Source organism: Panicum virgatum, chromosome 3N, assembly GCF_016808335.1.
Source record: "Panicum virgatum strain AP13 chromosome 3N, P.virgatum_v5, whole genome shotgun sequence".
Classification (NCBI taxonomy): domain Eukaryota; kingdom Viridiplantae; phylum Streptophyta; class Magnoliopsida; order Poales; family Poaceae; genus Panicum; species Panicum virgatum.
The window spans coordinates 24,637,264-24,652,489 of record NC_053147.1 but is presented as its reverse complement, the minus strand read 5'-3'; the positions used below and the strand labels follow the sequence as shown (position 1 = coordinate 24,652,489).

At 49.0% G+C, this 15,226-nt stretch overlaps 2 protein-coding genes across 2 annotated transcripts; one reads left to right on the top strand and one right to left on the bottom strand.

Moving 5' to 3' along the window:
• The first annotated feature begins 1,799 nt into the window (after positions 1-1,799).
• Positions 1,800-5,700, top strand: LOC120665303 (probable anion transporter 2, chloroplastic). Its single transcript, XM_039944830.1, has 8 exons — positions 1,800-2,517; positions 3,596-3,822; positions 4,156-4,504; positions 4,590-4,634; positions 4,712-4,858; positions 4,961-5,098; positions 5,238-5,271; positions 5,390-5,700. Exons 1-8 carry the CDS (start codon positions 2,023-2,025, stop codon positions 5,560-5,562), a joined length of 1,608 nt encoding a protein of 535 aa, XP_039800764.1. The 5' UTR covers positions 1,800-2,022; the 3' UTR covers positions 5,563-5,700.
• Positions 5,701-6,196: 496 nt separating this feature from the next.
• On the bottom strand, positions 6,197-8,914 carry LOC120665305. The gene is made up of 4 exons (XM_039944831.1): positions 8,393-8,914; positions 8,179-8,280; positions 6,640-6,777; positions 6,197-6,560 (listed from the first exon to the last, which is right to left on the bottom strand). Exons 1-4 carry the CDS (start codon positions 8,612-8,614, stop codon positions 6,519-6,521), a joined length of 504 nt encoding a protein of 167 aa, XP_039800765.1. The 5' UTR covers positions 8,615-8,914; the 3' UTR covers positions 6,197-6,518.
• Positions 8,915-15,226: the final 6,312 nt, after the last annotated feature.

The following is a 15,226-nucleotide window of genomic DNA, read 5'->3' as shown; positions in this document are numbered from 1 at the left end:
ACTTATTTAGAACCCCACTTCTAAATTTTACTCACTCAACTATGTGCCTCCATTGCAGCAGGCTGAGTAAATTGGACTTTCATTTTTCCAACTGATAATTGGGTCCCACCTGTCATTCTCTACTCCCAGTGACACTCGCCACAGTCCATCCCTCCCTGCGGGCGTATGCCTGCCCTCCTTGTCGCTTCCATCCCTACAGTCCAGAGTCCACAAAAGCAGACGACACAATTCCTCCCTTCCTGTGGGCTGCGCCGGAACGCGATTCTATCCGTGGCGAGGAGTACTCCGCGCCCGCGAGGAAGGGCGTTCTGGTGCTGAGACGCGGCGCGTTCGCTGTCAGAAGGGAGGTCTTTGCGGTTGGCAAGATGTCCGTCCCGGCGCGGTGGTTGCTCCGGAAGCGGCTGAAATCCGAGCTCGAAGCCGTCCGCGACGCCCTCAGGAAGGCGGAGGTCTTGTTCTATGGTGCCGGCGCAACCGGCGTGGCTGCACCCGCCGGCAAGGACGGCCGGCTCATGGCCGCCAAGGCTCCGATGGGGAGGATGGCGGCAGGGCGGCGAAGAGGAGAAAGGTGGCTCCTTCTGCGGAACAGGGTGCACGGCTCAGACCGAAGCCTGGGTGTCACAAGGGCGCCGAGAGCCGCACGGCATACTGCAAGGCCCACGGCGGCGGACGGCGGTGCCTGCGGCTCGGCTGCACCAAGAGCCTGGAAGGGAAAACGGATCACTGCATCGCCTATGGTGGCGGGCGGCAGTGTGGCGATGCTGGCTGCCCGAAAGCCGCGCGTGGCAAGTTCGGGCAGTGCATCAAGCACGGCGGCGGGAAGAGGTGCTCTGTGGAGGGCTGCATCAGGAGCGCCGAGGGCAGGGTCAGGCTGTGCATCTCTCACGGCAGCGTGGCGTCGCCGGGGGCTGGGCGGCGGCAGCCGCGGCGGGGGCCGCTCGCGGCGCGCCACTGGGGATCGGATTCGAGACCGGTCGGTCAAGAAAATGAAAAAAATGGTGGGGCCCACAGTTGGCAGCCCAAATAGAGGGCCACCAAATTGGGAGGTTTGGGGCAGAAATTTAGAAGGCCTACTAAAATAGCAGCTCATTTGCTTCTCGTGGCAGAGATTGATTTTTGTTGTCCACCGACTAAATTTCTATATGACACCCATTTACTCTCTCTACCGAAGTTGTTCTAACGGTCCATAATTCCAGGTAGCTTTCCGGCGCGACCATAGCTGCGGTCCCGTCACGGCGCGTTGGTGCCGGCCAAACAAACGCCCGGGGACGATGGCCGTCGACGTCGAGGGTGGCCACTGGGCACTGACCAAGCCCGGCAACCTACCCCCGGACTCCGGTCCACCCACCTGCCCCCGGACGCCCGGACCTGACCAGACACCCCCTGGCACGCCGATGATCACACACGGCACGACAACCGCGCCGTCTCTAGGAACACAAACGTCAACAGGCCGCGCGTTAGTCGTTGCCTTGCCACCTCCTCGCCGCCTGCCCTCATTCTCTGTCTCTCCCTGGCGTGTCAAGCCATCGTCATCTTCGTCTCGCCCTCTGCCGCGCGCGGCGGTTAGGTGGCGAACCGGCCGCGCAGCGGTAGGTGCCCCCGCCGGACGCCGGCACGGCGCCCCCGCAACCCTTGACCGTTTCCGCGTCGCCCCGGCGTCGTCCAGCGACACCAGCACCAGCCCGTCACCACTAGCAACGTTGCCATTTTGCCAAAAACGAACGGCTCCTCGCTCGTTTATAACATGAGCCGATTGATTCGTCTTTTAAAAAAAAAAGCACGAGCTCGATCGCTCCGATCTGCCGCCACCTACCGCGCACCTCGTCAGTCGTGACCACCTTTCCCTCTGTCCTAATTTAACCCACCAACCGCCCGCCGCCAATCAATCCCGGCGCGCGCACCCCCGCCTCACTGCCACTGCCATGGCCCTGGTCCTCTGAGAGCTCTCTCGTTCCCGCTTTGCCGCCGTGCATCCAGGCTCTCAGCTTCTCCCACGGGCAGCTAGTTGGACCAAGCTTGACGATGGCGCCGGTCATCAGGTCGTGCGTGTCCGTGAAGGCCGCCGCGAGCCCGGTCAGGTACAGATCCGCGAGGGTCGGGGCGGCGGGCTTGGGGACGCCGCGAAGCCTGCGGATATGCTCCTCATCCGTGCCGCTCGGCGGCGACGCCTGCAGCGACGGCGGTCGCGCCGCCAGCATCAGCGGGAGGGGCGTCGTCGTCAGTGGCGGTACCGGCTCGCTCGGCGGCGGTGGGCCGAGCGTCAGGCGGCGGGACGTCGCCGCCTCGGGCAGCGCGAGCTTCGACGGGGTCCGGCCCGTCCCCGTCCCCGGCGCCGCTGCCGTGGCGAGCGCCGTCCAGCCCGCGGTGGCGTCGGCGTTCCCGGAGCGGGCCAAGGTGGTGGCACTGGTGGCGGCCATCATGCTGATCTGCAACGCCGACCGGGTCGTCATGTCCGTCGCCGTCGTGCCGATGGCCGCGCAGTACGGATGGTCCAGCTCCTTCGTCGGAATCGTCCAGGTAACCACACGGGTGGATCGCCTACAACTTCCGTTCCGTCTTTCTCCCTAGTTTTCATCCGTGCATTGACGAAAAGTAGACGCAAAGCAAAGGACCCCCTTTTCTCTGAAATTAAGCAACAAATTCGCTGCTCGCTGAAGAACAAAATGTTTAGAGCAACAAAGTCAACTCTGCTTCGTCACGTCAGTGCCAGACGCGATCGGAAAACGACTGAAGCGTTAGAAACACGCGGAACTGCAACGATGGGAGACGGCCGTTCTGCTTCTGCCAGCCTCTCACAGAGACTACAGTCTTGCCACATGCCAGGGTGCCAGCCCGGAGCAGCTCCAAGTTACCAACATGCCACCACTCACCAGAACACGGTGAATTTGTGAATGAAAGTTGATCTTTGCTTTCTCAATATAGACCGCCAGCATTGACATGGTATCAAAAGTCTCCTGATATTGACAGGATTCGAATTGGATAATTGGAGTAGTCCGAACGTCCTTGCTGTTGGGGTCTTGTTTTTACCTAGTGACAGGGACCATGAGGATTATACAACAACAACAACATAGCTTTTTTTCCCAAGCAAGTTGGGGTAGGCTAGAGATGAAACCCGAAAGAAATAAGTTCAAGGTTCAGGCACATTGATAGCTAGTCTCCAAGCGCTCTTATCCAAAGCTATCTCTTTAGAGATATTCCAATCCTTAAGGTCTCTCTTAACCAACCATGAGGATTATACTGCGGAAAAAAAAGTAACTAGAAGCACTCAACTAAGACCCTATCTGGCACATATTAGCACTCACACACATGTTTATGTTTTCGAGTCTTGGTTAAATTTAAACACACACCATTAGCACTTCCGTTTGCATGAGCTATTGCTAAAGTTTAACACTTTCACCCATTAGCACTCGGATCCGAACAGGGCCTAAAAACTCCACGTTATGTACACCTTAATGCTCGATAAATATTTCAACTGGTTAAAGACTCAGATCAATAAACCTGTATGCATGGCTGCCTAGCACTGAATGAACACAGCTTGTTATCTTGCTATTGGGCTGATTGAATCTGAGGTCAAATCTTATCGCCATTTCTGCAGTCATCATTTTTGTGGGGATACGTTTTCTCATCCATGGTTGGAGGAGCTTTGGCAGACAAATATGGCGGCAAGAAGGTGATGGCAGGTGCTGCTGCACTCTGGTCCTTGGCTACAATCCTCACTCCTTGGGCCGCCTCCCGCTCCACCATCATGTTGCTTGCTGTGCGTGCACTCTTTGGCCTAGCAGAAGGTGTTGCATTTCCGACAATGAGCACCTTCTTACCAAAGTGAGTAACAAATTTGACCGACTGAATTTGCTTGTAATTGGCCTTTTAAGTTGTCTTTCTTTAAGCCACATCAATCTCTCAATTTATAATGATTCAAACAAAAAAAAGAATAACTACCTGGATTTGAGATTGAACAGCTGTACTATTTGCCAAATTGCCAGCTCAGTAACTAGAATAATTCTTTCAACTGTACATGCAAGTATTGTTCATCTGATCTTGCTGGTATTTCAGTTTATGTTTTGCTTTCATCGTTACCAACTCTATCTGCTACAGAATCTGACATTCAAACAAGATTTCAGTTTGGGATTCAATCTAACATTGATCATGAACCAGGTGGTTCCCAACACAAGAGCGTGCCACGGCTGTTGGCATTTCTATGGGTGGATTTCATCTTGGAAACGTCATCAGCTTCCTTGCAACACCGATCATCATGTCACACATAGGCATTACTGGAACATTTGCCTTCTTTGCATCGCTTGGTTACTTGTGGCTCCTTGTATGGATGTTTAATGTAGAAAGCGATCCTGTTGACAGCCGTACCATAAGCAAATCTGAGCTGCAATTTATCCTAGCTGGAAGAAGTGGATCTAAAGCTAAAGGCAGTAAATGCCCATCCCTAAGGGAATTGTTCTCAAAACTTGAGTTCTTGGCTGTCACTGTAGCCAATGTGGTCAACAACTGGGTAAGGATGATTGGCTCGCAACATTAAAGTTTAGTCATATTGTGTCCGAATTCTAACACCGGCAAAAATTCAAAATACTTTGCAGGGCTACTTTGTCCTACTGTCGTGGATGCCTGTGTACTTCAAAACGGTATGTGATCAAAGGCCTTCTAGTTGATTAATATTATTCACGACTCCAAGCTATTTCTAACCACAAGGCGACCACAGGTTTATAATGTAAATCTCAAACAAGCAGCATGGTTCAGCGCCATACCTTGGGCAGTCATGGCTATGTCTGGTTATGTTGCAGGAGCCTCTGCAGATTTCCTGATCAAATCTGGTTTCTCCATAGGACTAGTTCGGAAAATTATGCAGGTAAGCCTGGGAATTGCCTTGGCCTTGCTATGTTCACATAATAAACTGATCCCTCGCATAATCTGAAACAAATGACTCATCACAATTCTGATTTCAATGCAGTCCATTGGTTTTATGGGGCCGGGTGTGTCATTGCTATGCTTAAGATTTGCCCAAACCCCATCAGTTGCTGCAGTTCTCATGACCACTGCCCTGAGCTTGAGTTCTTTCAGCCAAGCCGGATACTTCTGCAATGTACAGGTAATGTTTCCTTCATGCTCTGATCAGTGATCATACCACCTTGAACTCTATGAACAATATTTTCCCTTTCTGTACTACTACTTCCACCACTCCTGTACTTCGATCTGACTGAATGTGTTTTCCTTTATTTCTCGAGCAGGACATTGCTCCCAAATACGCTGGATCCTTGCACGGTATGTTGATAACTCGAGATCTAGCACTAGCAGACAAGATATGAGTTTCCTGTAGGCTGTATTCATCGCTGCATTCCTCTGGCTTTCTATCTGACACTATCTTCTGCCTCGTGAACAGGGCTCACGAACGGCATCGGAACGGTGGCAGCCATAGTTAGCACCATCGGGGCCGGCTACTTCGTGCAGTGGCTAGGGTCCTTCCAGGCCTTCCTCACCCTCACGGCGGCGCTCTACTTCAGCGCCACCGTCTTCTACAACGTCTACGCGACCGGCGACCTGGTTTTTGACTGAGAAACAAAATTGGTTAGATTCTTTGGTGCAGAATCCCAAAGTGTACCAACATTTATTTGTATCTCCCCAGGAAAGGAATAAGATAGACCCTCTTATTCGCTTTCAATATATAAAGCGGACTTTTCGCCGTCAAAAAAAGAAAGAAAGCGTGTAACTTGCGAGGAAATCACAGAGGAACATTGGGAAAGGAGGTGCGTGTCCGGTGTTCGACGAAATTACCGTGCAAGACGATGCGCGGATGCGGCGGTGGACGAGCAAGCGTGGACGCGGACCTGCCTGCCAGTTGCTGGTGCGGCGGACAGCGCAATAAGGCAATGCCGACTAGGCTAGCAGCCGGCTGAGCGGCGGCGCCGCGAACGGGGGATCTCGGGAGCAGGCTGAGCGGCTCGGGAGGCGGAGACTCCCTCGGTTCCGTCTTCCGTCCCAACGGCCGCCGCACGGACGAGTGAGTGGATGAAAAAGAAAGAGAAAGTAATGGCGCGAGTGTCGGTCATCATGAGTAATTGGCGGGCCGCACGTGCCTTCGGCTGTGGCCCAAGAGCAGAGCATTGTCGTAATTGGGTTGGCGGAGCAGGGTAACTGCGCGGCGGCGAGACGGCCCAGCACAGAGTTCCACGCCTCGAGCCCACGGCTCTGTAAGCGAACTGATCCGTTTCATCTCCTTTGCTCAAAAATTCCTAAATCAGGAGGTGGTGGTGATCAAACCACTCACATTCAGTCAGACTCTGTAAGTAGCTTGCAGCATCAAGTTACATGTGCTGAGGTAACCGTACACATTCTTGGTTTAAGCACACATCTCCTCTCAAACCTGTGCACCTGCCTGTTGTGTCTTTCTGCACCTCGCGATCTCTGCTCGTCTTCCGTAGAACACCACACAGAACGGTGGTGCTCTTTATTAGTACCCTGAAACGATTTGCGTATAATTCACCACGCTTTCTGAAGGCAAGGAAGTCCAGTCAGGAGTCACTCCTGCTGGGCTTGTTCGAAGCTGGGATGACCTGCAAATTTAAAAGTCAGTTAGGGATCCACAGAATGCAATGTTGGCTTGCTCGCCAATGTTTTGGTTGGTTGGCATACGGTATCAGCAGAGGGTATCCAATCATTTGTCGCAGGATTGCTTGTGCATCGGACAAAGCTGGCACACGAGTGGCCATTGGTAGTCACGCTGAAGGCGCTGCCATTGGGTCTCTCCACTTTGATAAAACCTGTACCGGTCTGCAAAGAAATATGACCGGGTTAAACATATATCCATGTAAAAATGTTAAAGATTTCACACTGCAACTAGAAAAACTACTACGTTACAACGAAAAATAAAATTGTCCACCACTAAGAGAGTCTATAGTATCCGGGACCAAAACTAATAAAACATAGGTTCTTGGGATCCTTGCATTTTCCTTTTGGTCTGGAGATACCATACAGGCAAGCACCAGGAAGGGCCTCAATATTGAAACCTCTGAGTTTATTGCAAGTTCCTAATGCTCCTACTGATACTTCAGTTGTCCTATGCCAGCATCTGGGAATGATTATACTGCTTTGCCGAAGAGCCTTCAGCAGAGTAGTACAACTTAAGCTAGAAAATGTTTTTTTAGTGACCGTGCCTGAGCACGTCTTAAGCTAGAAAATGTTCCATGCCCGTTGGTACGTGCATTTTAGAACAGTTTATTTATTATACCAGTAGTAGCCCACCAATGCATGAAGTCAGCCTGACTATATATGCTAAAGAAATTGAAACTGTTCCCTTTGTTGGTATAGTTGGATGAGGTTTCAAGATTAGTTAGTTTTACCATTAATGAACCATGTTTTACCACCCATCAGAAACAACAAATGTGGAGATTCTGGGCATGACCTTAGGTTCCTACCATACAGCTCTTGCCAGGTTTCACAAACTGCACTTATCAATGAAAATGTTCTTTACACTCTTGTTCTAAAACTTTTATGTTGTTCTGTTCAATGAAGTACTGGCGGTGCTCTTGCTATTACTTTTAAAAAGAAATCAAAGTGTAAAGCAATCTTCAGATTTTCATAGCCCATTCATATTTCATGAAAAACACATACTCCTAATGCATATTTAGCTAATCATAGCATTTTTGAAGGACAATTGGACAACTGATAGTGACTCTAATAACGAGCATGCTGAAAGAGGACTGGAAAAAACAAGAAACATGATGGTAATTGACTAGTACTTCTCTGGTACCTATAAGAAAAGTATTTCTCTTGTGACTGCAATCAGTTGTGCAAGCAAATTAAACACCATTCCGGTGAAAATTACACTAAACCCTTGTGTGAACAAACTTTATTCCTTGAATGCAGTTAAGATGTGAGGATTTCAATCAAGAGTTCAAAAGCAGCTATCGCCAGACGGCAGACACATTGACATGATAAGATCAAACGAAGAACAATAACTAACTATGGATAGAGTGATTACCTACAGGATCCTAAAAAATAATCTTCCTCTTAATGAAATACGTGCTGGCACGTTCGTGAAAAAAAAAACAGAATCCTATCTTACAACTCGGCCAACCTACTGCACCGACAAGCAGTTTGTCACGCACAACTGGAATTTACAGATTCAGTAACACAATTTTTCCCTAAAGAGGGCAAACATTCAAAGCTTACCGTGTGATGCTGCTTGTCGATGCCTATGAGCCCGTCGTAGTACCGCGTCTCCCCGTACTCCTCCTCGCCGTCCACATCCCCTGCTCCGTCCAGCACCAGTTTCTGCACACGACAAGGCGCCACGCTTACGTCCACGGTCCACCGATCGATTTCAACGGCGAAACACGAATCAAGAATTCGAGTACCACCAAGGTGAAAGGCAAAAGCGGCTGACCTGGGGCTTCGCCTCGAGGTCGCGCAGCTTGCGGAGCTCCGGCAGGTCGTGGTCCCCGGCGCCGGCCTCCGTGCCGCCGTCCTCCGACGGGTCGCTGCGCGGCGGCTTGGCCGGGCGCCTCGGCGCGACGCTGTCGAAGTAGCCCCGCACCTCGGCCTCCAGGCGCGCCGCCTCCTCCGGCGGAAGGTGCGGATCGCTGCGCGCCGGCCTCGTCGTCGCCATGGCCAGCGGCTTCCTGGGTCCGCCTGGCGCCTGCTCGAGGTGTCTCTGCTCTGGCTCTGTCCAAGGGACAGCGCGGGTAGGTGATTCGGTGGCGGACCAAGCCGTCGTCGGTGCCTCCTCTCTCTATGGGCGGGCGACGCGCGCGGTTTCAGGGCGGGCACCGGGAAGGGCGGTTTTGCGGTGAGAGGATTACAGCGTGGGGACCCGGGCAGGTGGCGACGGCGACGGCGGCGTGATGGTGGCGTCTGATTGCGAAAGCTGGGATGGTGGATGGATTAGGTTATCCTGATCGATTGCAGAGGAGACGAGATCCGAATCCGATCCTGATGGCGATGGACGACGGTTCCAGATTTAGAGAGGTGCCGGCGTCGCTGCTATTCCTTTTGCACTTTACAGAGCACGCCTTGACGCCTGGTACTGGTAGCTGTTTGTGAGTTACAAATTACGGAGAGTGCCGAGCACAGTTGAGCTAGTAGAATAAATAGTGCTTGGCTTGTAGAATAAATAGTATTGTGTGAGAGTAAATAAGTCAAGCCGCACTGTTGATCAGATCAGCCGAACATGAATCATGGATTTTGAGATTTTGGAAAGGAATTTTTCAACATTTGAAGTATTAAATATAGACTAATCACAAAACTAATTATAGATCTTGTTTGTAAACTACGAGACGAATCAAATGAGCCTAATTAATTCATCATTAGCATATATTTACAGTAGCAACTTAGTGTCTAATTATGTTCTAATTAGTCTCATTAGATTCGTCTCGCGATTTACAGTCTATTTGTGTAATGCGATTAATTTTTCGACTATATTTAGTATACCATGTAGGTGATTTATAAAAATTTTGAATTTTGAGATTTTTGATCTAAACACGGCCAAAGCACGTTTAGAAATAACGGATGTTAAAGCATAGATAGACTTTCTAAAATCTACACTCTAAATCATTATTTAGAGCGTTATTTAAGTAAAAAATATTTTCTATATTTTTTACTCTCCAATATTTTTTTATGTTTGTACGTAGTCTAGAGAGCAAGCTATTTTTAGCTAGCGAGAAATCCGAAACAGATGATATTTATATTTAGATATCCAATTGAAAAATTGTTGGAGAGTTTTTTTACCTTAACTAAAATATATATTTCTAAAGATATAAAGAGTTGCGGGAGATGCTCTTAAACTGCAAAATCTTGTGGTTGGATTTTGGGGCAATGTCATTACTATAGAAGGTATTTGTAATTACAGTCAAAACGTATTTGTCCTGTTGGATTTAACACCGGACAGCAATCTTGGTGGGTGCACAACCACCGGCGCAAATACATTTGTGCTGGCGGTAGTCTTAAGGGTCGCCAGCACAAACCAATTTTAATCATTTTAAAAATTAATATTAAAATATAAAATGAAAAGAAAATATTTTCACATTTTATTAGGCCCCTCTACTTCCAACAATTCATCATTTGACACAAGTTAAACAATTTTTTCAAGCATATACGGTGCACATGGTTCGAACTTGTGAGCTTTGTTTCGCACTTTCTTTCCTTACTATCTCATCTACACATTATATCTTCTCTTTCTAAGATATGTTATTGTTTTTATATCACTTTTTCCGATCTTATATTGTGTGCTTGACACTCTAAATAATCTCAAATTAAAAAGTTGTCAATTACAAAACTATAGATCTTATCGAGCACTACAACTTTGTATAAAGTTCATTTTCTGTCGGTATTTAGCCGCCAAGCTTGCTCAGGGATACCCTTAGCAGTATGATTGTAGGCAAGGGATCGACTAGCTCTGGAACTCGATGGTGCAAGGAACACAAGGATTTAGACACGTTCGGGCCGCGAGGTGCGTAATACCCTACGTGCTGTGTGGTTGCTTGTATTGCCTTAGGTGTTGATGTGTTTTGAGGGATCTCTGCCCGTCCTTATATACTCTGGGGGGACATGGTTACATGGAAAGTCATAGCCAAGTACACTTGGAGTTCCATTACAATCCGGTCGGGTAGTTTTCTTGTACTGCAGCTAGTTCTACACCTATTTGGGTAGTTACAAAAGATGTAAGGTACATCCATGCACTATCCCTTACTCTAGAACATTCTATGCGTATGAGCAGTCCCGTTGTCCCGAGTCTGACATGTTCATCCAAGGTTATTTAAAAATTTAATTATTATTTTAATAGTAGATTTCTGAAACGACAACGAATATTTGGCCTAATAAACGATCTTTAATAAAAAAAATTATCAACTACATTTTAGATCTCGTTAAATTCTATAACTTGGATATAAGGTCTGTTTTTATCTCAGATTGTCTATATCTAACTTGGACATAAGGTTTGTGATCTGATTTCTGAAATGGGAACGAATATTTGATCTAGTAAAGGGTCTTGAATGAAAATATTATCAACTACAAGATTTTAGATCTAGTCAAATTCTATAACTTGGATACGAGGTCAGATATTATCTTAGCTTGTCTATATCTAACTTGGAGGTTTATGATCTGATTTCTGAAATGGTAAAAAATATTTGGTCTAGTAAATGGTCTTGAATGAAAATATTGACAATAAAAAATTTTAGATCTCGTCGAGCTCTATAACTTTCGCATAAAATTTTTCTTCATCCGACTTCATTTAAAAAAATATTAATTTTTTGTAATAGGAAAAATGATTTGTGCACCGGGACAAATCGATTTATGCTGCTCATGTCAAATGCCAGCATAAATATAGGGGATTGTGCTGACGGTTGGCAATGATGACCGCTAGCAAAATTAAGGTGCCATTACAAATACTTCATGTACTGGTGTGTGTTTTAGTTTTGAGGAAACAATTTTAGCAGTTAAAGACAATGGAGCCTCCGTTTGAGCTGCTCTATAGACTATAGGCATGCGCGCAACGCTCGGAATGAAGAAGAAATGGCTGGAGAGATTGTTATCGCTATAAATTAACAAATTTATGGGCCGAAAGCAAGTTGGGCTTAAAGCAGAAGATTAAGAAGGCTTGTAAATCGGCTCCTGCGTGAGCATTTGGGCCACATGGGCCATGTATCTTTAGATTTAGTTCAAAATTAGAGGTAGAGTCCGATCGGGACAAGATAGGATTAGATTGTTTCTCAAGTCTCCGGACTATAAATATGTACCCTATGTTATTCATGAAAAAGAACGTCATCACGTCTCGCAAACAACAATTCTCGTCGCATCGCCACCCCTAATTCTAGGGTTTCATCCAAGTAAGCGCCATGCTGCCCTAATCGCTTCTTGCGATCAGGGCAGCGTTGTTCTTGCTTTTACCTTGGTATTACTCGTACTGAAGCGTTTTTGATAGCGAGTAATGCTAGTTATCTTGATGTTCGTAGCATGGCTTTTAGTAGATCTGTTGTGCTTTGTTGCTTATCATCTACGAATATCATGTTGTTTTTCGTGCAGTCACGTTTCAATCTCATGCTAATTCTTGTTGTGAAGAGTTAGTTGCACAGAGACAACACTCTGCTTCTTTTCCATCTAATATATCTAATCTGTTATGATTTGCTCTTATTCTTAAGAGTTGGTGTAATATCTGCTAGGTTAGGCCTTGCAAACGGGTTGGATGATCCGGCGGCGTGTTAGATGCTTTGCTTTAGTCTTAACAGGGAATTGATCCGGGAATCGGCTCTTGCTAGTTCTTAGGCCTCTGTTTTTTGTTATGGTTTAGTTATTTGTTACGTTCATTAGGCCCAATCACGTGTAGGATGTTCCGATCTAGCAGTGAAGCTTTTTACCATCGTGGATTAGATTAGTTAGATTTAATTGAAGCAGCTTTACAGTTATTTGCTTTATTCATCAATATCTGGATAGATACAGATCCAATCTGACACCAGGACTCGATCGGCTCTTTAAAGCCGATGCAAGAGTCGTCCCGGGGAGCCGACCACGGCTCGGACTTACGTTTCCATGTGTTTGTGTATGAAGGCAAATCGTCGCAAGCACGTTCGCACCTTCCGGATCGGGTATAGGTCAGGTGGCACACCCGATATTCTCCGGAATCTCCGGGCGCGTGACGGAATTACGGGCCGTCGACGAGGGAGCAGTGCCTGCCAGCGCCCCGGTGACCTCCCGGCTCTTCGTGTTGCCTGTCGTTACTCGCCGGTGGGTTTCGACCGACAACACATTCTGGCACGCCCGGTGGGACCTTCATCAACAACAACGCCCACTGCAGAGATGGCAGGAGCTCAAGACCAAGTACCGGTTCCGCCGGTCACCAAACCTGTCACGTATGAAGAGCTGACTCCAGAACACAAGCTAAAATATGATGAGATCAAAGCTCAGTTCGAAGCCAATCTCATCGGCTCTTTTGATTGGACCCGCAACCATGGCATCAGGTGGAAGGGGTTCTCACCAGAGGGTGCTCTCGACAACGTTGATCTGTCTGTGCCGTCAGAAGAGCGCACCAGGGCCCTACGCCAGGAGATGAACTACATGGTGGCTCACGCGCTCCATCGACACTCAGAAAGCCTGGTGAACGAGCTTGAGCGTGTGGCACATCGCGTTGTCCAGGAGGTGATCAAGAACCAGCACTCCCCGTCGGGACCAATCCTGGGGAGTCACAGGGGGAAGCTGCACTGCAATCAAGGCCGCCAGTGTCCTACTCGCTCGCGGCAGCAGGACAGCAGAGTTCGCCGACCAATGTCGTCCACAAGATCGGCGGTGATCCTGGAGAAGGCCAGTTCCTCACCGAGCCACCCAAGGAGATCCCGCACGGCTACACGTGCGCCTACATCCCTGACAGCATCAACCCAACACGCTCGGTGCAATTGGTAAACCCAGGAGCTTCTGGAGTAGACGCGGAGAAACAATCGTGGCTGGCAAAGTACGCTACCGGGCCGAGTGCTAAGCCATCGGCCCCAGGAGTTCTTAGTGTGGAGCAGGTCAGTGCAATACTGAGAGACCAGTTCGCCATCTTGCCCAAGAGAAAATCGATCGGCTATTCCAAGCCGTATCCAAGTGACTACGACTTGATCCCATTGCCTCCAAAGTATCGGCTCCCTGAGTTCACCGAGTTCAACGGGTCAGAAGGAGCCAGCTCCATTGAGCATGTGAGCAGATACTTAACGCAGCTTGGGATGATCTCAGTATCGGATCCGGTGAGGGTCCGGTTCTTCGGCCAATCTCTTACAGGCCCAGCTTTTGGATGGTACGCGTCATTGGCACCAGATTCGATTCGAACTTGGAGGCAGCTGGAAGATCAGTTCCATACCCAGTATCACTCAGAGGCTGCTGAAGCTGGGATTGCCGACCTCGCCCAAGTCAGGCAGAAGCGAGGAGAGACTGTGTCGGAATACATACAACACTTCAGAGAAGTCAAGAATCGATGCTACTCATCACGCATTACGGAGAAGGAGGCAGTCGATCTGGCAGTTCTGGGACTCGCTAAGCTGATCAAGGATATTGCTTTCTAGTTGGAGTTCACATCTCTGGCGCACCTGGTGCAGAAGCTTACGGCATATGAGCTCTACCATCCTGAGCTGTACCAAGACAAGTTCAAGCGCCATGTGAACATGGCCCAAGCGGATGAATCTGATGATTCTGGCGAGGAGCAAGAAGTGGTCGTGGCAGAGTGGACTCGGGGGGCAAACCCCATCCCATGCAAATGGATCAAACAGCAGGGGCTTGTGAAGGGCTTCGACTTCGACGTAGACAAAGCAGAGCAGATATTTGATCTACTGCTCAAAGAAAAACAGTTGAAGCTCCCAGAGAATCACAAGCTGCCAACTGCACAAGAGCTGCAGGGGAGGCTATATTGTAAGTGGCATCATTCGTTCACGCATGCCACGGGTGAATGCAAGGAGCTGCGTCGTCAGATTCAATCGGCTATCGAGTAAGGCCGATTAATCCTGGCTCAACACACGATGAAGGTCGACACGAAGCCCTTCCCACAAGCCAACGTGGTAGAGTTGTCGGACTTCACACCTACGGGCCAGAATTTTTCATTCCAGATCAACATGGTGGGGCCCGTACGCCGTCGTGACGAGCAAAGGAGAGACGCCGTTTCTGGCAAACGGCCCCAAGACAACAATAAGCCAGGGCGACAACATATTACTAAAGAGCAAGTGCGTCACATCCGTAATCAGCTTCCTGCTTCCGATCGGCTTCTGGAAAAATATGAGTATCAGCACAAGCTGCGTCGCCGATATCAATCGGAAGAAGAGGAGTACGAGTACCGCACAGTGAGGACGCTGAGAAGGCGCCAGACTATACGCGACCACTGGCATTGCCCATTCTTCAGGTACTGCTAGAATTCCGGCATGAGCCGATTGCCCACTATAGATGATTGTCTGGAGTGCAGGCCTCGGACACGCCAGTCAGGCGAGACATCGGTGTTCCGGCGCTTGGGGCCCAAAGTGCGTCACGACGAACATATTGAGCGGCCGACCAGGAGCGATTTCGAGCCAGAAGAAGAAGACAGGTGCCATCGCCCATGGTGGTGCCCTGATGGGCTTAATCGCTCGCAGAAGCGCAGAGTGCAGCGCCTGCACAATCTAGAGGAGGCGGAGGCAAGATACCTTGACGTGCTGAGGAAGGCGCGTCCGGATCTTGCGGAACAGGTCAGGCACCCGCGAAGGGTGGAAAGGCGCCCTCCAAGAAAAGAGTG

Excerpts from the sequence above, each read along its gene's own strand:
- LOC120665303 (XM_039944830.1), top strand. The coding sequence starts at position 2,023 with ATGGCGCCGGTCATCAGGTCGTGCGTGTCCGTGAAGGCCGCCGCGAGC. Across the intron at positions 3,823-4,155 it reads ATGAGCACCTTCTTACCAAA|GTGGTTCCCAACACAAGAGC; the intron begins GTGAGTAACAAA and ends ATCATGAACCAG. Across the intron at positions 4,859-4,960 it reads TAGTTCGGAAAATTATGCAG|TCCATTGGTTTTATGGGGCC; the intron begins GTAAGCCTGGGA and ends ATTTCAATGCAG.
- LOC120665305 (XM_039944831.1), bottom strand. The coding sequence starts at position 8,614 with ATGGCGACGACGAGGCCGGCGCGCAGCGATCCGCACCTTCCGCCGGAG. Across the intron at positions 8,281-8,392 it reads ACCTCGAGGCGAAGCCCCAG|AAACTGGTGCTGGACGGAGC; the intron begins GTCAGCCGCTTT and ends TGTCGTGTGCAG. Across the intron at positions 6,778-8,178 it reads TCGACAAGCAGCATCACACG|ACCGGTACAGGTTTTATCAA; the intron begins GTAAGCTTTGAA and ends ATTTCTTTGCAG.